Below are 25,607 nucleotides of genomic sequence, written 5' to 3' on the forward strand. Positions count from 1 at the left end.
ATGTGGTAAAAGCAGTTAGTATAGCAGGGAATTACCTAAAAGAAAAGTCCATATGCCCTGATTAAGATGGACTTAGGAAAACCCACTCTTTTTTTTTTCTAGGATAAGAATCATCCAATCTGTTTTACTGTTTTAGGATCTTGCCAGGTACTTTGTGACCTGGATTGGCCACTGTTAGAAACAGGATACTGGGCTTGATTTATTTTTGTCTATTAGATTGTAGGCTCTTTGAGCAGGGACTGTCTTCTTTGTTTGTGCAGCGCTGCGTACGCTTTGTAGCGCTATATAAATGCTAAATAGTAGTAGATGTACCTTCGGTCTGCCCTAGTATGGGAACGCTTATGGTTTTAACATTATGGGGAGTACTGTTTTGTGCCTTTTTCTCAAATTTGAGCAAACCCAGAAACCTGTAACTGCATATAATTGGGAGGCAGATACCTACACAGGTGGTTTTGCCTCCAGCCTTCCCCCCCCCCCCCCCCTTCTCCACCTGCCTTTTTGCTAGGGTTCATACCTCTATCATATCCTGCTTTTAGATGCACTGCTGCAGGATCTGTACCAGATGTTTTTCTTAGAAATACCTGCCCCCTAGTACCACTGCCTCCATTGTAGAGATCACAGCTGTTAGTTTTTATTTTGTCATTCAATTTCTAACCCTGCAGGCATGGGGACTTGCATCATGCCTACTACTGTCATTGTGCCATAAGCATCCTGCTAGATAGGTCTGGTAAATTTAGCCATGTGCTCCTGTGCTGTTCTAGTTTGAGATTTACTAATTTAGGGGCCCTTTAACCTCCATTAGGTTATTAACATGTAAATTGGCACACATTAACTGCTACCACCCAAATGCAGTAATCACATTTGTGTTATTGTTACAATTGGCACACAGTTGTGTGTTGTGTAACTAGGTGACAACTGGGCATGGAGAGTATTTCAGTTAACACAGCAGCTGTGCTGGTAATTTTTTAACAATGGCCTTGCTGGGTGTAGGCATCCCTGCAATTTGGGGAGAGGACAGGGGTGGACTGTGGTAGCAACCCATTCCTCTCACCCTTCTCCATGCAGATACATTAGACATACCTTTGTTAGCAGGAATGAAGAGTCCTGCCAGCTAAATCAATGGACTGTTGCCACTCGCTGCTGCTTGGTTCTGGCTCTGAGCAGCATCCCAGGACTTCTTGTACATGCTGTTCAGAGCTAGAAACAAGCAGTGGGGAGCAGCAGCAGTCTATTGGGGGGGGGGGGGGGGGGGGTGCAGGGTGCCTAGCATACCTGCCAACAAAGTAAAGCAGAGTTTAGGAGGGGGCCTTACTTTAATAACCGGCTCCCAAAGTTCTTTAAAACATAACCAGCTCACTGTTGGGGTTTTCAGTTGGTGCAGGTCCACTAACTTTAACTAGCATACTGTGTGCTATGTAACTTGCAACCTGTAAAAGAAATAACTGGACATGTGCCTAATGGGTGCCATGTTCTATTTTATTGTTACCATGTGGGAAATGCAAGTTTAATACACTTAGTAAAAGGATCCCTTTGCTGACGTAACTTCCGTGAGGGCGGGACACGGAGGGAAGGAAGCCTGAAGGGAGGCGATCTGCTGCTGCCTGCAGCGCTTTCACAAGGAGGTGAGAAGTGCTGTGATTTCAATGGAGGGGGCCCGGTGGCAGATGGCCGACGGGGGAATTTTGCCTCCCCTGCCCCCCCCCCCCTCTCGGCGGCCCTGGACCAAACACAGAATGAAATCAAAGTATAGATTATGTCCACTAAAAGCAACACAGCAATCTTTCATGTTCACAAATAGCATGGAGGAGACTCAGGCGAGTAACCTGCCTGGGTGTCAGTTATGGCTTGTAAACCATCTTTTAGCTCTAGAATGAAATAAAATCATAGATTTACCAACCAGAAACAGAATCCGATCATCATGATCATACCTAAACCTACACTACCCTAATTGCAAAGGACTTAAATACAAAACAACTTATGCATCCTACTTCTCCTACATAAGTCCACAGCTATGGAATGCACTACCAAAAGTTGTGAAAACAATCCATCACCATTTAAATTTCAGAAATCTCTAAAAACCAACCTCTTCAAAAAGGCTTACCCCACCGACCCACCTTAAATCCCCAAACCCAACAACACAGCATAACCAATGATTTAACTGGAAAATATATAATCTACATTCCCTTCTTCCTGTTGCCTGATATACACCTACCTCATGTATTTGTTATTAACCGCCAAGGCGAATGCCGTTACTGGTACTATGTAAGCCACATTGAGCCTGCGAATAGGTGGGAAAATGTGGGGTACAAATGTAAAATAAAAAATAAGAGGTGGTTATCTTAAGGGTTTGTGTGAGCTATTGGGCAGAAGCAATGTTTGACAATAGCATGTTGACTAAGCGGGTCTGCCTGTACACAGGACTGCTGTCTCACCTTGTGTAGCATCTCCTAACCAATGATTAGGATTTAGGAGCTAATTTATTATTCATCAGAACATCCGTACCACTAATACAGTGAATGAAGACGGGACCGCACCCTGTTTCCTGGTCAGTCTTGCCGTGTAGTGTATGTTTGCTTTAAAAAAAAAAAAAAAAAGGCAGTCAACTTTTTATTTGTTTGTTGTTTCCTTTCACCCCTGCATTTTAAAAAGATCCGTTTCCTTGTGCTACCAGTTGCTCCTATCTCGGCAAATAGTGGATTCAGGCATGGGGGTGGGGGGTGTTTGAGTGAGTAGTAGAGAATCTGGGAAAGCCTGGAATATGTACGGTGGATCTCCAAAGGCAAAAGCAATGATTGGAAAGCCAGAGATGAACTGGGGTCTGTGGCACTGCACCAGGAAGTAAATTGGGCTTGACGTCTCTACCTGCTATATATAGTATGCATATTTGCTATGTATAGTAGCACTACTCACCTGTGCCAAGCCCCGCCCTGCTGTGACGTAGGCCTAAAGAAATGAGAGCGAGGACGAGAGAACCAGGGGAAGAAGATAGTATGAGATACACTCCTGGCTAACCACACTCCTGCATTCAGAGGTACTGTGTTTTTCTACTGATGGCTTATACCATACTGTTTAAAAAAAGGTTTTGTCTTATCAGTATGCTAGGACTTGGCTGGGTTTTTTCTCTCTCGAGTGGTTCGATCTCTGTCTGACCTGAGCTTTTTATGTTTACCTTAGTTCAGAGAATTATAACGTTGCTTTCCCTGAAACTCCTGACTGTTTTTTTAAGCAAATGTTTTTATTGAACAAATACATTTGCCATGGAGGTGCTCATGTCTTTCAAAATTAAAACTAAAAATTTTAAATAAGTTTGTATTAAAACCTCAGACTTGATTCATAAACTCGCAACTGTTCTTGTGCCTGAGCTGTTGGCTGAAACTAAGCTTTTTGCACCTGTGTGTATGTGTATACTAGTCGAGAATGGTTTGATCTTTCCAGGTTGTGTTTTGTCTGAGGCAGTGGTTCTCAGTCTTTCTTCTGTTGTGACATACAGACAATATTCACAAGTGTGACACACTGAACACAGGTATATGTTCAGAAGAATCCGCAACCAAGCGGGGAACTCGAACGCCCCACGGGAAAACACAAGTATAAGTGAGAGTGGGATGTTTGACCACAGGAATACAAATCCTGGAGACAATCTTAAAAAGTTTATTTCATCAATAAACAAACTTTTTAAGATTCTTGTCTCCAGGATTTGTATTCCTGTGGTCAAACATCCCACTCTCACTTATACTTGACACATTGAACACTACAGTTTTCAGCTGAACAAAGGAAAAAAAACACTATATATATTTTAAGTGTTGCTAACAATGATGTAAGAGAAATGCAGAAACAATCATGGGGACTGCCAGGGGGGAAGAGAGGGGTGAGCTGCAATATTTTCATTTAAGGCTACTGCCAAAAGTAGAGGACCAACTTCCTGATTCTCAGCTTTCCCCAACTTGCAGCACACATGGTTGTTGAGAAAAGCACAAGCATGCTGTCAATTTTTCAGTGGCTCACTGGTTGAGAACCACTGGTCTAAGGAGATCTGATGTACTAAATGTTTTCGTATTCTTTTCATTTCTGTAGCTCTGAGGAAAATGGTGAGTGCATCTGACACAGGCGCCAGTTCTGGTGTTCACTTTTGTAAAAACACAGTTTATAGCGACACATTTTTACTGGATGGTCTTGGATGAATGTCTCTGTATATAATATGGAATTCCTTTTCTACGTGTTAATTTTTTTAGGGGCCTCTTTTACTAAACTGTGGTAGAGTGCGCCAAGTCGACCCTGTCACCGGGTTAGCATGGGTGCCCGGCGGTAGTTCCGAAGTTGGCGCACGCAGTTTCCAGCAGGAGAAAATCATTTCTATTTTCTACTGCAAGGGGCATTCCTGGCGGTAATCGACAGCACGTCCACCTTACCGCCTTTTAAATAGGTGACGTTATGTTTCTACTTAAAAAAAATTATTGATTACAAATTTGAAGAAAAGGTTTTTGATTTAAGATATTCTGAATTAAAGGGAAGGTGGAGTTTTTATGACCATTGATGTGTTCCCCGGGCAAGCTTGTCTTTTGTATGTTGGAGCTTGGTTTTCTAGGAGTAACTGAGGTCTTTTCTCTAAATCATACTTGAATTTACTGAATGTGATTTGGTGGTATTTGTGAAAATATTTTCACTTCTTTAACAGTAATTCAGTCTTTCAGGTTTTAAACGCTATTGCTAGTCACAATGGATTGATGCTGACTAAAAAAAAAAAAAATTACCCAGTTGGCAAAGGGCTCCCTCCCTAAAGCAATCAAGGGGCAGATCCTTCTCTGTAAGTGCGCCAGAGGTGTGCATTTATGAGCATGCATTTGGTTTGTTTGGGTACCTACAAATTGAAATTGCATGCAAATTGGAATTAGCTTTGCTTCCTCTTGATTTGCATGCGTAACGTTCTAGTACAAGTGCAAAGGATACACAAAGAATGAATAGGTGAAGCAAACATGAAAAAAAATACCTGAAAAGGGAGGGAAAAGTTAGTTCAGCACAAGCAGAATTATTTTTGCCCATGCATACAGCTAGTGCGCACTGCATCCATATACAATGAAGGGTGAGCAGGGAAGGGTGGTCAATTCTTGTTCTGCAATAACAGAAACCACAAGGTGTGCCAAGAAGTGAAATCAATTCTTTCAAATGCACCAAAGCATCAGAGCAACACAATAAGTGATGGCAGACAAAGACCAGCATGGCCTATCCCAGTAGTATAGCCAGCCCTGCAATTTTGTGGGTGGACTTGGGGGGTGGGGGCAATGCATTCCTCTTCCCCTCTCCCTCCTGTGTGCACATGCTAACCATACCTTTTCTGGCGGGGATGCCAATGCGCCATCGTCCAAATAAATACAGTGCCGCGCTGCTTCCTTCCTGCTCTGAGCATGCACTGGGACTTCTCGAACATGAGCGAGAAGTCCCAGCATGCTCAGAGGAGGAGGGGAGTGGCATCGTATTTATTTGGCTGGTGGGGCCTTGGCATATCCACCAGCAAAGGTAAAGGGGTGCTGAAGTTCTGTAGGGGGCCCAAGCCTCTAAGGTTCCCCCCCCCCCCCCAGTCTGCCCAGAAAGGCAGCCAGGACTGTATCTGTGACTTTGGGCCCAATGCACAAAAGTCCTTGTAAAGCACTGATCACTATTCCACCTCGGTAAAAATTACCAAGGTGAAAATAGCGAGTGATGCACAAAAAAAAATTGTGTTCAAATGAGCTGCCAGCTCGACCAGTTGCTAAGCTGTGCATGCTCAGAACAGCATGAGTTACACATAGCTTCTAAGCTGCTTGTATGAAAGCTGTGTATAGCTTTTTTTTATTGGCACTAATTTAGATTTAATTGGGATATATACACGTAAATTTAGGTGCAGGATTCATGCCTACATTTTAGGTTCAGCTTCAAAGGGAACCTTGGGAGGGGGGTGGAATGGAGAATGACAGATGGAAGAGTAAGAGAAAGACCTGGACCAAAGAGGACAGAGGGGGCAGGTGCTGGACTGGAAAGGGGGGTGGAGAATGAAAGAGAGAGATCTGGACCAAATGGGAAGGAGAAGAGGGAGCAGATGTTGGACTGTGGGGGGAGGGAAGAAAGAGAGGCGCTGGACCAATAGAGGGAGGTTGAGAGATGCCACACCACAGGGTCTCATAATTCCAGCTCTAGCCTTCCTCCTTTCACCAAATATATCTGAAAGAAGTCTTTGTCACCTCACTTTACAACTTTTGCTATTTTTTTTCTGCCTCTCCTTTTCCTATCCTGATCTTTTTATCTCTCAGATTTCTGTGTTCTCTGTTTGCGATGATCTGCTTTTTGTGAATGACCTTTTTTCCCCTTTATTTTTTGCAGCTACTTTGGCTTTTCCTCTGGCTTTTACTTACTTTCTTTTAAATAAAAGTCTGTTGCCCTTTTTAGTTCCTCTATTGTCTCCTGTAAGGATCCCGTTTCCTTGTGTGGATATATTAAGCTGGCTCTGTTCTTTCTTAGAACTGAAGATTTCATTTCCTTTCTAAGTATTTCTTGCAGTGCATCTGTGCTTTTAAAGTATATTTTAAAAGCCTGGCTGTACTATAAGTAGCAATACGAATTAAATTTGATTTCTGTCCAACTGTTTAGTGGTTTGCAGAACAATTGTGGCTGGTTCTACTGAAATGAGTGTTCAAGGCATTTTTTTTTCTTTTCTCAGTTTTCAGCATTTTTCCATTTTGTGTATTTTGCTTAATTTGTTCCTGTGTAACATTTTTGCAGGTGGTGGTTCTAAATTTGGCACTTTGTAGGGTGCAGAAATTCCTTTGTACCTTACTCTCTCCAACTTAGTTGTACCATACATATTTGTTTTTGAGGCAGCTGTAGTCGGGCAGTTTGATCCTGGAATAGATATGGACAGTGCATTTTTTCTAGCAAAAAAGGTGCCAGTGGAGGAGTGGCCTAGTGGTTAGGGTGGTGGACTTTGGTCCTGAGGAACTGAGTTCGATTCCCACTTCAGGCGCAGGCAGCTCCTTGTGACTCTGGGCAAGTCACTTAACCCTCCATTGCCCCATGTAAGCCACATTGAGCCTGCTGTGAGTGGGAAAGCGCAGGGTACAAATGTAACAAAACAAAAAAAAACAACAACAACAAAAATGATAGGCCACTCACTCTTCAGGGGTGGGGTAATCAGTGAGGGACCCACCCCACAATAACCAGGTCCCATGCAACCAGTCACAGAATCTATGACAAGGCAGAATTGGTGTGTAAAGCCTAAGCTCTTTCATAAAACTTGGGGTTCATGGGTCAATTTTAGCAGACAATGGAAAAGGTGCCAGTACCCCCTCAAAAAAAGCCCTGGATATGGATACAGTTGATGGGTCTCCATGTACAATCTGGCCTGGATAATGAAAGAGAATATAATTGCATAAACAATTTAGAGTTATGCTTAAAACTCATTTATTTAATATTGCATTTAATACCCAGGGCAATTGACCCCTTCACAAGTTTGTTGTGCTGGGGGACAAAGGGCAATTGCAAAGACATCACCACTAGTTATTCTAATGGAGACCTTGTTTGCATGTGACTTTCCTATTAATTCTTTCCCTTCCACCCCCCTTGTTTTATTTATTTTGTATATTGTTTTATTTATTTTGTATATCACCTTGACTTGGTTCCTCAAATTAGGTGGTATAGAAAATTGTTCAATAAACAGTAAATGACAGTAAGGTATCCCAGTGTCCAAAGTAGTATGTTTAGCTTCTTATTCTTTGAAGGAGAGTTGACTGGATGAAATAAGTGTTTGATATAAAAATTAAATTATGGAAGGGACAAGGGCTGATGAGAGCTGGAAAGACATGAAAGATGAACAGTGGTAAAGGAGAATTTAGGAAGGAGCAGAGCCATGGCATAGGTGAATGTGTTGATGAAGAGGTAGAAAGGGCCACCTGCTTGTAGGAGAGACACATGGGTGTGGGAGATACAGGATATGAGCATGCATGAGGCATAATCCCTGACCTCAGGAAATCTAATTGCACAGAGAACTAGAGAAGTATGCACTGCTCACACACATGTGTTATGACATGAGACAGACAGCCTTATTCAAAAAGGACTTCCCCCCCCCCCCCCCCTTTGTGCCCATGAGGAACAATTTTATTGACAGAGGAATGGTCACTCCTCCATTAATAAATGAATTATTGTTCTCTTTCAGCACTGTGCAATAGTGCTACAGTGAATGAATATACTACTCTTAAATCTCTTTCCCTTTTAAGTTTGTTTTATTTGTATCTCACATACAACTAGGCAGATCACATCATGTACATATATAATTGAACACAATAATATAATTTAAAATATAAGATAAAACAACCAAATCAACAGGAAACAAAAGCAATACTCTTGCTGGTAATAACAAGCAGTGGGGTAGCCAGACCCAGTATTTTGGATGGGCCCAGAGCTAACTTAGATGAGCCCTTCCACAGCCCCCCCCCCCCCCCCCCCCCGGAGATATGGAAGCCTGCAGGGCTGGCGCAGCAATAATTGAATCACTGCAGGCGTCAGAGATGCCTGTAAGGTACACCAGGGAGGGATGGGGTTCAGTGACAGGCGGGCAGATGCTGGGACACTGGGAAGGAAGAGACATGTTGATGTGGGGTGCCGCTGCTGGTTGGACCTGTGCCCACCCAGGCCTACCTGTAGCTATGCCACTGATTTAGGGCTCCTTTACTAAGCCACACTAATGGATTTACTGTGCATTACATGCTAAGAAGCCCATTTTATTCCTACGAACGTCTTAGCGTTTAACACATGCTAATCGTTAGTGTGCACTAAATCCATTCCTTAGTGAAAGGACTTTTTAAAGACAAACCTCAGAACACTTAGATCATCATGTGTGACTATGGGGCTCATTTTCAAAACAGAAAAAAAAAAACGTTTTAAAAGTGGCATAAACTGGTAGATGGGCATTTTCCTCATCAAAATGTTCAAATCAATATTTTCGAATCCCATTTTCCAGAAGTTTTTCTATGCTGTTCGTCTGCAGTGCATCCAAATCTCAAGAGGGCATGTCAAAAGTGTGGGATTCACAAATTCCTAAGACCTGGATGTTTTTTGGCCATTATGGAACAAAATGAAAACGTCCAGAACTAAAATGTTTTGAGTTAGACTTGTTTTAATAATGACTAAAAGCCACAAGAAAGGGCCCTAAATGACCACTGGAGGAATAAAGGAATGAGCCCCTCCCACCCCCAAAAGATGTGAAAACCCCCCCAGTACATACCAGCCTCCATGACAGCTTCAAATGCTATGACCAGGCCAAGCAGATCTCTGGAGTAGCGTGGTGGTTGGTGCAGTGCACTATGGAGAAAGGGGTCTGTTTCACTTGTGATGGAAAATGTGAGCCCACCAAAAACCTAGTGTACCCACATGTAGGTGATACTTACAGCCATAAGGGCTATTGTAGTGGTGTACAGTAGGTTTTTGGTGGGTTTTGGAGGGCTCATTATACAGTATAAGGGAGTGACGGTGAGATGTGTACTTGGGAGCTTTTAGGTGAAGTCCACTGCAGTGCCCCCCTAGGATGCCCCACTGCTCTGCTGGGATATCTGTGTGGCCCCTCTTACATCCCAATGGCTTGATTTTGTGCATTTTTCACTTGGACTTTTTTTTTTTAATGGACCAAAAAGATAAACACACAGAGCACAAAAACGTATATCAAGTGACCATTTTAGAAAAAAAAAAAAAATAGATGTTTTTGCTGCTTTAAAAATCACCATATTCGCTATTCGGATTCTTGACATCTCGAGCAAAACGTTCAAAGTCGGATTTAGACATCATATTGAAAATGTCCCTCCGCCTCTGAGAAAAGGTGCTAAAGTCTCTAGAAACAACAAAAAAAAGCTTTTAATGAATTCTGTTAGAGCAAACAATTTGTAATACAGTAGTCCAAACCCCATCCCTTTTTATATGAAAAAATACAAAAGTTACAGAAATTTGAACATGTGACTTTTTCAGACTGCTTATGAACCCATGACATGAAAATTCAGTCATCCTCTACATTTTGGATCTGCTACCTTAATCACCTTTTTCCCAGAGATGGGCCCTGTTTACTAAGGTGCGTTAGCATTTTTAACGTGCCTACAATTAGCACGCGCGCTAACCCTATAGGTGCCTATAGGGATATTGTAGGCACGGGAAGATTGTGAAAAATTACAGGAGGACCTTACAAGACTGGGAGTCTAAATGGCAGATGACGTTTAATGTGAACAAGTGCAAAGTGATGCATGTGGGAAAGAGGAACACAAACTATAACTACGTCATGCATTGTTCAGTGTTAGGAGTCATGGACCAAGAAAGGGATCTAAGTGTCATCGTTGGTCATACGTTGAAACCTTCTGCTCAATGTGCTGCTGCGGCTAGGAAAGCAAATAGAATGTTGGGCATTATTAGGAAAGGGATGGAAAACAAAAATGAGGATATTCTGCTATTGTATCGCTCCATGGTGCAACCGCACCTCGAGTATTGTGTGCAATTCTGGTCACTGCACCTCAAAAAAGATATAGTGGAATTAGAAAAGGTGCAGAGAAGGGCAACAAAGTTGATAAAGGGGATGGGAAGACTTCCCTATGAGGAAAGGCTAAAGCAGCTAGGGCTCTTCAGCTTGGAGAAAAGGCAGCTGAGGGGAGATATGATAGAGGTCTGTAAGACAATGAGTGGAATGGAACGGGTCGATGTGGAGCGTCTGTTTATTCTTTCCAAAAATACTAGGACAAGGGGCCATGCGATGAAGCTGCAGTGTAGTAAATTTAAAACGAATCGGAGGAACTTTTTCTTCACTCAACGTGTAGTTAGACTCTAGAATTCGTTGCCGGAAAAAGTGGTTAAGGCAGTAGGGTTGGACAGCTTCCTGGAGGAAAAGGCCATAGAATGTTATTGAATGGACGTGGGAAAAATCCACTATTTCTGGGATGACCGGGACAAATTATTTGTTTGTTCTTTTGGCCACTGTCAGAGACAGGGTGCTGGGCTCGATGGACCCTTGGTCTGGCCCAGCATGGCGATGCTTATGTACTAACGCGCGTTAAAGACGCTAATGCACCTATAACGTGGCTTAGCAAACAGGGCCCTATATTCACAAATACTTCAGAAAATAGTTACACCCTCCAATCATCATTTCCTAAATACAGATGTGTCTCTAATTGTCCTGATATGTATAGCCAGCCGACTTCACAAAACTGGACCAGCAATTGTAAACAACCTTTTATAAGTTTCTTCAAAGTGAATTTTTCTCAAGCCAGAAATAAGTAAGCCACTTATCATTTTTGTTTGAAATCACAAAAGAGGATATAAGTGACTCAGACTCCCGTCATATTACAGTATGCCGCTATCTACAGAAGCAGGATTTGTTCCTTGCCCCCAAAAAGCAAACAGGATGCTAGGAATTATTAGGAAAGGGAGGGTAAATAAGACTGAAAATACTATAATGCCTCTGTATCATTCCATGGTGCGACCTCACCTTGAGTATCGCGTTCAGTTCTGGTCGCCGTATCTCACAAAAGATATAGCGGAATTAGAGGAGGTAAGAACGACCAAAATGATAAAAGGGATGGATCTCCTCTCGTATGAGGAAAGGCTAAAGAGGTTAGGGCTCTTCAGCTTGGAAAAGAGACAGCTGAGGGGAGATAAGATTTGAGGTCTACAAAATCCTGAGTGGTGTAGAGCGAGTAGAAGTGAATTTTTTACTCGTTTCAAAAGTACAAAGACTAGGGGACACTTAAGGAAGTTACATGGAAATACTTTCAAAACAAATAGGAGGAAATATTTTTTTTTTTTTTACTCAACAAATAGTTAAGCTCTGAATTCTTTGTCAGAGGATGTACTAACAGCGGTTATCATATTTGGGTTTAAAAAAAGGTTTGGACAAGTTCCTGGAGGAGAAGTGCATAGTCTGCTTGCCCTGGGATTGGTAGCATGGAATGTTGCCACTATTTGGGTTCCTTCCAGATACTTGTGACCTGGCTTGGCCACTTTTGGAAATAGGATACTGGGCTAGACGGACTATTGGTCTGACCCAGTATTGGCATGTTCTTATGAAGTTAAGGATTCTTTGTTAGGATGCTTGTTTTTGTTATGAAGTGATGCAACAGGGCTACCGAACTCAGTGGTCCAGAGTCCTATGCACAGAGCTTTCATGATCTTCAATGTTTATAACAAGAGCTAAAGAGGCAGAGGTTTCACAGTTCTTATTGGGTCACCAGTTATTTCTCTCCTGGTACACCACCACCCATCAACCCCAATCCTTTTGGTTCCTCCCTAGTGCTGGCTCCCAGTCTCCTGCCATCTATTTGCTTACTTCTCCCATTAATTCCTTCCTGATTGTTCTGTACCTTAAAGTAGCAGAGTCCATTTAAAGAACTCTATAAAAACACTTCAGCACTGCAGTACAGTGTTAGGTGGTGCTCTAGACTACATGCATGATGGGTAAAAGTAAGGGTCTATCCATTCAGTGGGTGATATTTTAGCATCTTTTGCTGGCAAGCACTATTAAACAGTCAGCACAAAACAACCAAACAACTGATGCAGCGTTTGTAGAGAGAGAAGGGTTGTCACCTCATCGCAGGTGAACCAAACGGGGGCGTTCAGTCCTAGTTTTTCCCCTGTCACACAATAACTGATTTTATGTTGCTTGATTTTCCTAAGAAAATCATTTTTACTTCATGTGCGTTCTTGGGAGAAAACCAGGATTGGATCAGCCTGCTCAGCGGACCTGGGGGGGAGGGGGGAGGCAACCATATATAAATCTAGTGATTGTGTGCAAAGGAAAGTTGTATAATTGTGTGCCATTTTAAACAGCATGCACAGATCAAATGTCTGGCCTGAGGAAGAACGTGAGATATTAGCCACCTCCTTCCTTCAGTTAAGGTTCTTGTTACTCATTTTAAAGAAAGGTTACAGGCTTCCTTGCCAGATATTGCCTAATGTATTCATCTCTTCATGAGTGTTTCCAAACGTCACAGCACTGTATTACATGCATAACCTGCTGCTCTTAACTTCACATTCTGGTTGATAAATGTGTACAAGACGTATATGGGGACTGCACCTTATTGCCTGTTCTTAGCTGAAACATGATCTGTGCTAATCCTGGCCACGTGAACACATGAACGTGTCACCTGCAGCATGTGAACCTGTGGCTGAAGAACCAGTATCTAGCCTTTGGCCATGAAACTTTAGACCAAGTGCTCTGAGATGACCATCTCTTCTGAGGTCTAAACCACAAATTTTGTTCCGTAGCAGACACCTCAGCGAGGAAACTATGCCATTACCTGAGGCTAATGTGAAGTGGTTTGTGGGAACGCAGGCCAGATGGTTTGAAGATCACGGCATTCCAGAGTGGTTTCATGGAGTCATCACAAGGAAGTAAGAACCATTTCTTAAAGTACATCGGTAGTTCCCTGAGGCTTTCTGGGTGGACCTACTGCTGTTCTTTTTAACATTACTTCTGTTCTACACATTTACACACACTACCAACCTTTTGCTTCTGTAGATTTATTTATTTTATAGTTTAAACTTTTTATTTTTGCAATCAGAGATGCGAAATAAAAATACAAGTACAATATAACATAGTCAAAAGCCCCAGGTCTAACAAATACAATAAATAATCCCTTTTAACAAAGAGCAAAATTCAACCCAATGGAGCCCAGATCTTTCTAAACACTAAGGGCCTGATATTCAGACTGCTGGAGTTAGGCTACCTTCTGCGGTCTGCGCTGAGCTTGGATATTCAATGCTGGACCGTTTCCAGTGACTGGCATTGAATATCCAGTTTATTTTTGGCCCATTTAATCATAACCAACCAAGTCAATATTCAGCATGCTCCAGTTAGTTTAAATAGCCAAAGATAGGCCTGCTATTTCAGCAGCCCAGTTTGGTTGCCAAACTTAGCCGGTAATGCACTGAATATTCACGAATAGCTGGCTATATTTTATTTATTTATTTTTTACATTTGTATCCCACATTTTCCTACATATTTGCAGGCTCAATGTGGCTTACATAATACCGTAAAGGCATTCACCAAGTCCGGTAGGGGATAACAATAAATGTTGTAGTGGGATAGGGAAGCTAAGAATCAGTCAAGTTGGGTTTAAGGTAAAGGGTTTGTTATCATGCCATATACATATAGCCTCTTATCTGCTAAGTGCCTAACGGGCAGCCTCCTGCTGAATATTGCCAGATAGCAGATTAAGTGCCATGTAACTGGCCAGGAGCCGTTCCTGGCAGGTTAAATGGTTTTAAATATCAGGCGGTAAAAAGCGCCATCTCTTAAGTGCAATAATTGGCCATAAATAAATTTAATAGTTTAGCCTGCTCCTTATTTATGTAGAAAAATGACAGCCACGAGAAGAGGCTGAATTCTATGGAGATCAGTTTGGAAGAGTTGTGTGCTACATGTGCAAAAAGCAGATTTTCACATGTAAATCAATGTGCACGATAAGTAGTGATTTTAGGAAAGGTACTGCACACAAGATATGAAGGAGTCTTGTTCTGGGTGTGATTTGGGCAGACCTTTTTATATTTTAGAACAAAATTAAAAATTATTCTAATTCACCTGTCAAAACTGGTTTGAACCTTGTCAGAACTGGTTGGATTGAACTTTATCCATTTAGAACCTGTTGGAACTGTTCACAACCGGTTAGAACCAGTTTGCACAAGCAGTCGGAACCGGTTTGAACTGGTCGTAACCAGTTGCGACTGGTTTGAACCAGAAATGGTTTGGTCTGATCTGAACCAGTTGGATCTGGTACCAGCTATACACGTGGCCAAAGATGGCTGCCAAACCCATGCTAAAAATTGGCGGCTAGCCAGTTATATCAGATAGCCAGCCATGTACCACTTAACTGGCCAGGTGCTATTCATCGCCAGTTAAATGGTTTTGAATATCGGAGGGACTAGGGGGCCCTTTTACTAAGACTCAAAGGCACCTACGTGTGTACAAAGTGCTTATTATTAGAACTACCGCTCAGCTACTGGGTGCTCCTGGCAGTATTTCTAATTTCTACACTCGTCCAATACGCGCGGCAGAAAATAATTTCTATTTTCTACTGCACGGCGCTAAATGGGTGGTAATCTGCAGTGTACATGCTGATGATTACCGCCTGGTTAACGCATGACACCTTACCACTAAGTCAATGGGTGGCGATAAGGTCTGTGGCCCAAAATGGATGCGCGCTGATTTTTATTTTTCCGCATGTCCATTTTAGGCAAAAATAAAGGCCTTTTTTGCAGGTGCATTGAAAATTGGACCTGTGCGCATCCAAAACATGCGTCCACACCAGCGCAGGCCATTTTTCAGCACACCTTAGTGAAAGGACCCCATGTGCAGTAATGCTCCACATGTAATGGTGGTTTAAGGTCACTAGATGGTGCTCTAGCATTGGGTATGTCAATGGAAGATTGTTGTTTTCGTAGGGGGGTTGGGAGTAGTTATTCCTCAAGATAGTTCCAGGATGAACTGTAGGTAGGGTCAAGGATTAACAAATTTAATGGTCTGTTCTTGATGTTCTTTCAGCCAAGTTCAAATTTCCAGTCAGGCAGGTAAGGCCTGGTTCTTGGCTTACACACCTGTTTCTGCTGGGCAGGAATCTGCTGGCTAGTCCATTAGTTTTTATGTCAACAACCCAAGCATAATGTAATTTGATATTTGCAAATATGTCTTTCATAGGGAGGCTGAGAATTTATTGCAGGATACAGCTCCTGGATGTTTCCTTGTTCGAGTCAGCGAAAGTCGTCTTGGATACACCTTATCGTACAGGTAGGAAAGCAAAGAAGAACATGTTCCGGTGAAATGTCACTGCAAGACAATTGCTCACTGTATTTTTTTTATTTGGATTTTGCTCTCACTTTTTTCAGTAGTAGCTCAAGGTGAGTTACATTCAGGTACTCTGGATATTTCTCTGTCCCAGGAGGGCTCACAATCTAAGTTTGTACCTGAGGCAATGGAGGGTTAAGTGACTTGCCCAAGATCACAAAGAGCAGCTGCCTCTGGATGTCAAGACTGGTGCTCTAACCACTAGGCTACTCCTCCACTTGAAACTCTACAAGACATTTCATCAAACACTGCCAGCGAATATGGGTAGCAGGTGTTCTCACCTCTGGACCCTGAAACACCAAATGTGTCTGCTGTTCTGAGTAGCCAAAATATGCCAGTTGACCAAGTGTGTATAAGTATGTGTTGACTATTGAATTATGGATGTCCTGAAATCCAGACCCATTTGTGAATGGAATGCAATTTCAGTTTTCGGACTCACCATTTTGTGGTGTTAAAATAATGGGGAAACCATAAAACATCAATTTATATGTAATCTCAAGAAATCATTGAATATATAACCATATTGTATCAAAACCGCATCCAGTACACCATACAATTTATTTGTTTAACACTGTTACTCATGCCTTTTCATTGGTAGGTCAATCAACAAAATTATACTAATTTACTACAAAAATTATTCATCTTCATTATCCCCAACTGCTCAATTGGTTTAAAATTAGCCCATTTCAAAAAAAAGTTTCTTAAAAGCCCTACTACAAACCTTAACCCTCCCCACCCTCTCTAAGGAGAAGGATGCATGAATATACATACTGCTTCCTGTTTACCTCTTCCCCCTCCCCCCCAACCACTTGGCAATCTTTCCCTAATAGGATAATGATATAATTTCCCCTCCTCGCTAAATCTCTGTCATTGTTCACACTGGGTTTCAGATTTTATCTTTCAAGTGTTTTGGGGCATAGGGTTACAGTTTTGTCAAGGAAATTTGCAGTTAAGATTGGCAACTCTCTTAGCGACCCATACTGAAAACTTCCTGCACAGTTATGGGTTTATCACAGTTTTACTGTGGGATAGCAATGCAGAAAAGGTTTCAGCACTTGCATAGAAACCCTTACCATATTCATTTAATATCATACAGCAAAAGTTTTAAAAATTCCCCCATGTTGTGTGCTGGAAATTTTGCACCAGGCCCAGGGCAGCATAAAAGGGTTGGTTGAGAGGAGTGAGTGCCTAGTGGAACCCCTTTTCTCACTCCAAACCCACCACCCTTCCCTGGACTGCTTCCTGCAGTGGCCTCTATCTCTGGTAGTCTAGGGACCTCTCTTTCCCTGACCCAACCCAAGCCCCCTCCCCCCCCCCCCCCCCCCCCCCCAGTCCCCTCACAGCAAAGGTTAAAAATACCTGGTAGGCCTCAACATCAGCACAAAAATCCCTGGTTGTCTAGTGGACCCCCTTCCCCAGATTCCCCTCGTACCTGAAAGCAGGAGCAATGTCCACTTGCTGTTACCTCTGGCACTGCCGTTTTCAAAATGGTGGCTCCCTGTTCCACGCAGTGTATCCTGGGATCACCAGGCAAGGCTAGTTTTACCATATAAGGAAGGTTTCCTTTAACATGCAGGGTGGGGGAAGGGAGGGGGCCACTAAATCACTAGGGATTTTTATGCTAATATTGGGGGTAGGGGTTCACTAAACTACCATGTATTTTTAATCTTTACTATGGAAGGACGGTGTGGGGTTAGGATCTGGTTGAAATCGAGAGGGAGATGGAGGCCTTCAGCCAATCACATTCAGTCACTGACAGGAAGGGTAACATTTAACAATGAGCTGCAGATTACTGCCCTGATTTTAACATGGTAGTAGTTGGCATGCTCGTTGATTATAGCATGTCATGGTATATTTTTGCGGTAATTAAACGATAGTGTGGTCTTTACCATGAGGATTTCTCCATGGGCCACCCAGTGCTCTAAAGGACCCTTTTACTAAGCTGTGATAGGCTAATGTGCGCCTAACGCAACTTAAAATGGCATACTGTGGGATGCGATCATGTCCTGTATTTAAGCACCAATTTAATAATAATAATAAAGCTTTATTTATAACCCGCTATATCTGTAAAAGTGTAAGCGGGGAACAAATCCACATACAAAGTATTAAAAAATACATAACAATAAAAAGTATTTCATCACTCAAACTATACAAAAGTTGTGGGGGTTTTTTGCTATATAAAAACATACTATAAGGTAAATGTACATGATGTTAAAAATAAAACAATATCATACATCAAAGGAACCAAAGGCCTGAGAAAATAAGTTTTTAAAGCTTGTTTCAACTGATCTAAATTCTGTATTAAATGAAGTTCAATGGGCTAATCCACGTGATAATTTTTTTTTCTAATGGGCCCAGTATTGAGCAGGCAGGGATCAGCGTTTTGCTCACCGAAGCCAGTGTTAAACCCAGAAATTCAATCCTGGGTATAGGGAGCCAGTTAAAACATAGCCGGTTAAGTGCAATATTCGGCACTTAACTATGAATAATCCATAAAGAGAGGACTGCATTTTATGCGGTCCTATTTATGTTGTTCTTTTAACTGGTTAAGTTCCAAATACTTGCTCTTAACCAACTGAGTGCCAACCTTACCCCCTCAAAATAGCCAGTTTGGGCTTGATTGCTAACCAGGCATTTTCAGTGCAGTGACATAGCTATGGGGGGCCTGGGTCCCCCTCCCCCCCAAAAAATTGGATCCAGGGCCCTTGGTTTGGCTGGCGGGGGTCCCCAATCCCCACCAGCTAAAGCCTTTTTCCAGCGCTGTTCTCTGATCATTGCATGCATGCTCGTGACACTCGTGTATGCTCAGTTTCACTAAAATCGAGCATGAACTCGACATGAGGGGAAGCAGGGCATGCAATGCGCAGATAGCAGCGCTGGAAAAAGGCTTCAGCTGGTGGGGGTTGGGGACACCTGCCAGCCAAGGTATGTGGGGTTGCGGCAGGGAGGAGAGCCAAACTGTGCCCCCCCCCCACACTTTGGGCTTTGGACCCCCCCCCCCCCCCCCAAACATTGAGGTCTGGCTACGCCTGTTTCAGCAGCACTATCTTTAAGTGCCAGTGAAAATGCCCAGTTAGCCATGGACTGGAGATTTAAATGGCTGGGAGCTTCTCCTGGCAGTTTTAAATCATTTTGAATAAGGGGCCCAATAGTTTTTGAAGGGGACGTGTTGGGGAAAATTCCTGATTGGTGCATCCACATTTGCGCCTACTAACTGGTTAGTGCAAGTTTACCGCTTGAACCCTTACTGTCTACAAAATGGGTGGCAGTAATCACTCGCGTGGTAATTTTTTTTTTAAAGGCTGCATGCTAATGATAACGTTAGCACATGGCCATTAATACAAAAAATGGAAAATTGGCCATTTTACGGCTGCAGCAAAAATGGCCGTAGCGAGCGTGAAAACATCACACAAGGGTATGCGAAGGCCACATTTTGCTGCAGTATAGTAAAAGGGCCCCTAAGTATGTGAGCCAAGGAGATAGGAAATTCAGGAGCAGCCAGACAGGAGGAAAATACGGTCACCCCGATATTCTGCGCTCTTTAACCGGTCACAATGTCTGTTAAATAGCACTTAACCAGCTATCCACCAATATTCAGCAGGGGATAACTGACTATCCCCAGTTAGCAGCTATCATATAGCCGCTAATGTCGCGCAATATAACCAGCTATCCACCGATTTTATTTTTATTTTTTTAGCTGTTTCGAGGCCATATTTTGCCGCTTGAAAACCTGGTATATCTTTGGCCGGTTTGAAGATAACCGGCTATCTTCAAATCGGCCAAAAATAAACTGAATATTCAATTCCGGTCACCAGAAAAGGCCCAACATTGAATAACCGAGCTTTAGCACCAACCGCGGGAGTTAGCCGGTCTAACTCCTGCGGCCTGAATATCGGCCCCAGTGAGTCTTGGTTTGGCAAGATTTCTTGGAATTGCTATAAAAAATTTTTGAAACCTTGCTTTCAGTTGGTCGGGAGAGTTCTGAAATCTCAAGAATTGTCTTTTAATTTGGTCAGTAGAGTTCTGAAAGGTTTCTGTTAACCTTTTAAAACCTACTGACTGAAAATATTCACTCTCCTTAAGGCCAACAGTCTCATTGATCATGTAGAAATGTATATTGCTATATAACCTTTTATTTTTAAAGTAAAATATATTTATGGCCACTTTCATAAGAGCCAGCTCTGTGGGTGCAGTGGGTATTGAGCACTCCCAATGTTGAGCAATCTCCTTCACTTGGGTCTAAGGAGAGGTCAATTCATATCGGGACAGATATTCAGACAGCAGAAGTTAGACCAGCAAACTGGATATTCAGTGCTGGACCATTTCCAGAAACTGGCAATGAATATCTGGTATATTTTTGGCCAGTTTGAAGATAACCGACTAACGTACCTGGTTTATCTTCAAACTGGCCAAAGATATATCACGTTTTCAAGCGGTTAAATGTGCCCACTAAAATGGCCTTTAAAAATTGGTGGATAGCCGGGTATATTGGGCGATGCCCAATTACTGCCAGGTTACTGTCACACAAGCCATTTCCGGGGGTCCCCCCCCCCCCCCCCAGAAATAGTGCATGCTCGGGGTGGGACTACCACTGGTGGCCGCGTTGGGCAAGCGGTAGTCCCAGAATGTGAGCGGTAAGCCAGCGTTGGGCTTACCGCTGCTCTGTTAAAGAACCCCTCAGTGCTATTTAACCAATCAGCAGCCGTTCTGTCTGGTTAAATAGCACTAAAGATCAGGGTGGTTGTGTTTTGGCACCTTCAAACATTTTGAAATGTTGTAGCCTATGGGCAAGTTTGTTTTTGGTGAAATGAAACTCATTTGAACTACTCAAATGAAATAGGGCTATTTCTGGCATTATTATTTAGTTTCAGTGATGTTATATGACAGTGATGGCAAACCTTTCAGAGACCGAGTGCCCAAACAGCAACCCAAAATCTAATTATTTATCGCAAAGTGCCATTCCCCCCTCCCCCTCCCCTGTCCACCTCCCTCCGAGTTCCAGGATCCCCCCTCCTCTCTCCCTCCCTCCCTCCGAGTTCCAGAGTCGTCGTCCCTCCCTCTCTCCCTTCCTTCGAGTTCCAGGCCCCTTCCCTCCGACAGCAGCGCTAAAATGTGTGCACTCCACCCTTCTCTCTCTCTCTCTCTGAGCTCTAGTCCCGCCCTCATTTCCTGTTTCCGCATGGGGACCCTGGAACTGGGAGGCGACTCTGGCTGAGGCGACGGCGCGCATGCCAACAGAGAGGGCTCTGCGTGCCCTCTCTGGCACTTGTACCATAGGTTCGCGATCACTGTTATGACTTCAGACATGAATGTAGGACTCAACACTTGGTTTCTATGTGTTAATAACACTAAATGTAAAAACTAAGCTGTGCTACTAGTCCTCATATCCCTTAGAGCCGGATGTCCAACCTCGGTCCTTGCCCAGTCAGGTTTTCAGGATTTCCAGAATGAATATGCATGAGATCTATTTGCATATTCATTGGGGAAATCCTGAATAGCCAACTAGGTTGTGGCCCTCAAGGACCAAGGTTAGAGAGCCCTGCCTGAGGATCAAAGTACTGTAACATAGCAGATGACAGAAGGAGATCAGATTAGTCCATCCAGTCTGGTCTTCTTCCACTAGGGGCAGATGAGCATATGACTTCACATATACATCTCGGCATCAAATCCTCCCTCCCACCACCAGCCCCCTGGGCTTTCAACTCTTTTCCTAACAAGACCTAACCTACAAATCCCAAGCAGGCCCTATCTACATTGCCATTTACCCAGTGATACACCAGTCCCTATTGCAAGTGGAATCTTGCTGTTGACCTTCAGAAATAAAGATCTCTTGAAAGATAAAACAGAAGTTCCTGTCACCTATAATAGATAAATTTTCTCTGTTCTGTCTCCTCCTAGTGCTAACAATCGGTGTAGACACTTTATGATCAATGTGTTGGATGATGGTCAGTTCCTTATTCCTGGAGATGAAAAAAAGCACAAGACACTGGAAGATTTGGTGAACTTTCATCTTCTGAACCCAATCCAGACATACAACGAACAATTAGTCCAACCTTGCCAACAGGTAAGATTAGACTGAAGGAGTGTCTTGCTGCCACTTATCTCAGAGATAGGGATGAGGAAAGGAAATGGTGAATCCATATGAAGTACTAGACAGTAACAACAGCATTGAAAATCTTTTAGGACCCCTTTTACAAAGGTGCGTTAGTATTCTTAGCTTGCACGAAAAATTAGCACATGCTCTGTAGATGCCCATAGGAATGTTATGGGCACCTACACGGTTAGCGTGTGTTACTTTTTAGCATGTGCTAAAAACGCTAGCACACCTTTGTAAATGACCCCCTTAATAATCTGTACTGCTGGGCCCCAGAGACCTGACTAGCAGTGGCGCTATTTCTTAATCATAGCCAGTGGCTATCAGAAGCATTATTAAGTTGTGGTTAAGTCCTGTGCTCAGTCATAGAGGAAATGCTTGCCTGATATAAAATAAGGTCAGGCCTAAAAGCATGGGTGGTGCAAGTAGGCACTTATTTGTAGAGCAGGCATGCTCATTTGAGGAGTCTGAGTGGAGTTACAATTTATATACATTCATTATACATTAACATGTACACCTGCTCCCAAGCAGGTGCAAAAAGTAGTGATGGGAGGTGGGGGAAGTGTAATTTCCACCTCCCTCCTGGATTCCCATCAGCGTCACCCTTCCTATTACTACCTCTCCATAGAAAGCTCTATTGGGTAATGCAAAAAATTACTCACCCCCCCCCCCCTTATACTTCATGGAGTAAGTGTCTGTGCCTTAAATGTAGGGGTGATTTTACTGGATTTGCATTAGGCATGCTACGGGGCTTATTATTGAAAGAGAAAAATGTCTAAAAAGTGGCATAAAGCAGTATTTGGATGTTTTTTTTTCTCACAAAAATGTCAGAATCTATATTTGCAAAACACATTTTTCTATGCTATTCATCTGAGTGCGTCTAAATATCAAATGGGTGTGTTTGGGGTGGGGGCGTGTTAAGGGCAGGATTTGGGCATTCCTAAGACTTGGATGTTTTTCAGCCGTAATGGAACAAGCCAAAAAAAGTTGAGGTCACTGATCCCATCCCATCTCCAAAGATTCTTATTTATTTATTTATTGCACTTGTATCCCACATTTTCCCACCTATTTGCAGGCTCAATGTGGCTTACAGAGTTTTGTTATGACATTGTCATTCCAGGATATCAAATACGATTAGTAATGAGCAGAGATTAAGTATGGGAAGAAAAAAGGAAAGTGATAGGCGAATAAGTATAGAAGGTGGACTTTCATAACTGGGTGGGTTGGCGAGGTAGTTTAGTAAGCTGTAAATGAAACAGTACATACCAGCCTCTGACAGCCCCAGATGTTATGGCCAATCCTATTAGAGAAGCAAGCAGGTCCCTGGAGTAGCCTAGTGGTTGGTGCAGTGCACTGTGGAGAAGGGGACCCAGGCCCATAATCCACCCTAACAGTTACACTTGTGGTTGAAAATGTCAGCCCTCCAAACCCCACTATACCTACATATAAGTGACACTTTCAGGCATAAGGGCTACTGTAGTGGTTCTCAGTTCCTCACTCTAACATCATCCTTCAACCTCCAGCTTTGTTCCACCACCCCTACTCACCGTGATGGCCATTGCCTTGACCTCGTCCTCTCCTCTTCCGGCTCACCCTCCAATTTCCACACCTCAGCTCTTCCTGTCTCTGATCATCACCTGATCACCTTCACACTTCTTCACCCTCCCCCTCAGCCCCGCCCAACATTAACCACTACTTCCAGGAATCTCCAGATTATTGACCCTCCCACCTTATCATCTAGTATTTCTAATCTCCTCCCCTCCATCATGTCCTCCGAGTCTGTTGACGAGGCTGTCTCCGCTTACAATGCCACTCTCTCCTCTGCTCTGGACACCCTTGCACCATCCACCTCCCGTCCCACAAGGCGTACTAATCCCCAGCCCTGGCTGACCCCTTGCATCCGTTACCTTCGCTCCTGCGCCCGATCTGCTGAACGCCTCTGGAGGAAATCTCGCACCCATTCAGATTTCCTTCACTACAAATTCATGCTATCCTCCTTCCAGTCCTCACTATTCCTTGCCAAACAGGACTATTACACCCAATTGACTAATTCTCTCAGCTCTAACCCTCGTCGTCTCTTCGCCACCCTTAACTCCCTCCTCAAAGTGCCCTCCGCTCCCACTCCCCCGTCACTCTCTCCTCAATCACTGGCTGACTACTTCCGCGACAAGGTGCAAAAGATCAACCTTGAGTTCACTACCAAGCCACCTCCTCCTCTTCACCCTTCAACCCTCTCCCTCAACCAACCAACCCAGACCTCTTTCTCCTCCTTTCCTGATATCTCCGAGGAGGAAACCGCCCGCCTTCTTTCCTCCTCAAATGCACCACTTGTTCCTCTGATCCCATCCCCACCAACTTACTTAACACCATCTCTCCTACTATCACCCCCTCCATCTGTCATATCCTCAACCTCTCTCTCTCCACTGCAACTGTCCCCGACACCTTCAAGCATGCTGTAGTCACGCCACTCCTCAAAAAACCATCACTAGACCCTACCTGTACCTCCAACTACCGCCCCATCTCCCTCCTACCCTTCCTCTCCAAGACACTTGAGCGCGCAGTCCACAGCCGCTGCCTTGATTTTCTCTCCTCTCATGCCATCCTTGATCCGCTTCAATCCGGTTTTCGCCCTCTTCACTCGACAGAAACAGCACTTTCTAAAGTCTGTAATGACCTGTTCCTTGCCAAATCCAGAGGCCACTACTCAATCCTCATCCTCCTGGATCTATCCGCTGCTTTTGACACTGTCAATCATGACTTACTTCTTGCCACACTGTCCTCATTTGGGTTCCAGGGCTCTGTCCTCTCCTGGTTCTCCTCCTATCTCTCCCACCGCACCTTCAAAGTTCACTCTCATGGATCTTCCTCCACCCCCATCCCCTTATCTGTTGGTGTTCCCCAGGGATCAGTCCTTGGACCCCTTCTCTTCTCAATCTACACCTCTTCCCTGGGCTCCCTGATCTCATCTCATGGTTTCCAGTATCATCTCTATGCTGATGACACCCAACTGTATCTCTCCACACCAGACATCACCGCGGAGACCCAGGCAAAGGTATCGGCCTGCTTATCCGACATTGCTGCCTGGATGTCCAACCGCCACCTGAAACTGAACATGTCCAAGACCGAGCTTATCGTCTTTCCACCAAAATCCACTTCTCCTCTTCCTCCACTTTCTATCTCAGTTGATAACACCCTCATCCTCCCCGTCTCATCTGCCCGCAACCTCGGAGTCATCTTTGACTCCTCTCTTTCCTTCTCTGCGCATATCCAGCAGATAGCCAAGACCTGTCGCTTCTTCCTCTTTAACATCAGCAAAATTCGCCCTTTCCTCTCTGAACACACCACCCGAACTCTCGTCCACGCTCTCATTACCTCTCGCCTGGACTACTGCAACTTACTCCTCACCGGCCTCCCACTTAGCCATCTATCCCCCCTTCAGTCTGTTCAGAACTCTGCTGCACGTCTCATATTCCGCCAGAACCGATATACTCATATCACCCCTCTCCTCAGGTCACTTCACTGGCTTCCGATCAGATACCGCATTCAATTCAAGCTTCTCCTTCTTACCTACAAATGCACTCAGTCTGCTGCCCCTCACTACCTCTCTACCCTCATCTCCCCTTACGTTCCCGCCCGTAACCTCCGTTCACAGGATAAATCCCTCCTCTCAGTACCCTTCTC

The 25,607-nt window shown here is 43.7% G+C and overlaps 1 protein-coding gene across 2 annotated transcripts in view; it reads left to right on the forward strand.

Annotated features, from left to right (window-relative positions):
- The window catches only part of HSH2D (hematopoietic SH2 domain containing), a 34,672-nt gene that overhangs the window by 2,139 nt on the left and 6,926 nt on the right, over nucleotides 1–25,607 (forward strand). The window contains exons 1-4 of one of the 2 annotated variants that reach the window (XM_030220050.1): nucleotides 2,897–3,031; nucleotides 13,258–13,383; nucleotides 15,686–15,775; nucleotides 21,731–21,896. In XM_030220050.1, coding sequence (XP_030075910.1) covers nucleotides 13,280–13,383; nucleotides 15,686–15,775; nucleotides 21,731–21,896 — 360 coding nt within the window. In that variant the 5' untranslated portion in view covers nucleotides 2,897–3,031; nucleotides 13,258–13,279. Of the gene's footprint in view, nucleotides 1–2,896; nucleotides 3,032–13,257; nucleotides 13,384–15,685; nucleotides 15,776–21,730; nucleotides 21,897–25,607 lie in introns of those variants that run through there. The other variant, XM_030220051.1, reaches the window with a different exon arrangement.

The sequence above is a fragment of the Microcaecilia unicolor genome, chromosome 11 (assembly GCF_901765095.1).
Source record: "Microcaecilia unicolor chromosome 11, aMicUni1.1, whole genome shotgun sequence".
Lineage (NCBI taxonomy): Eukaryota > Metazoa > Chordata > Amphibia > Gymnophiona > Siphonopidae > Microcaecilia > Microcaecilia unicolor.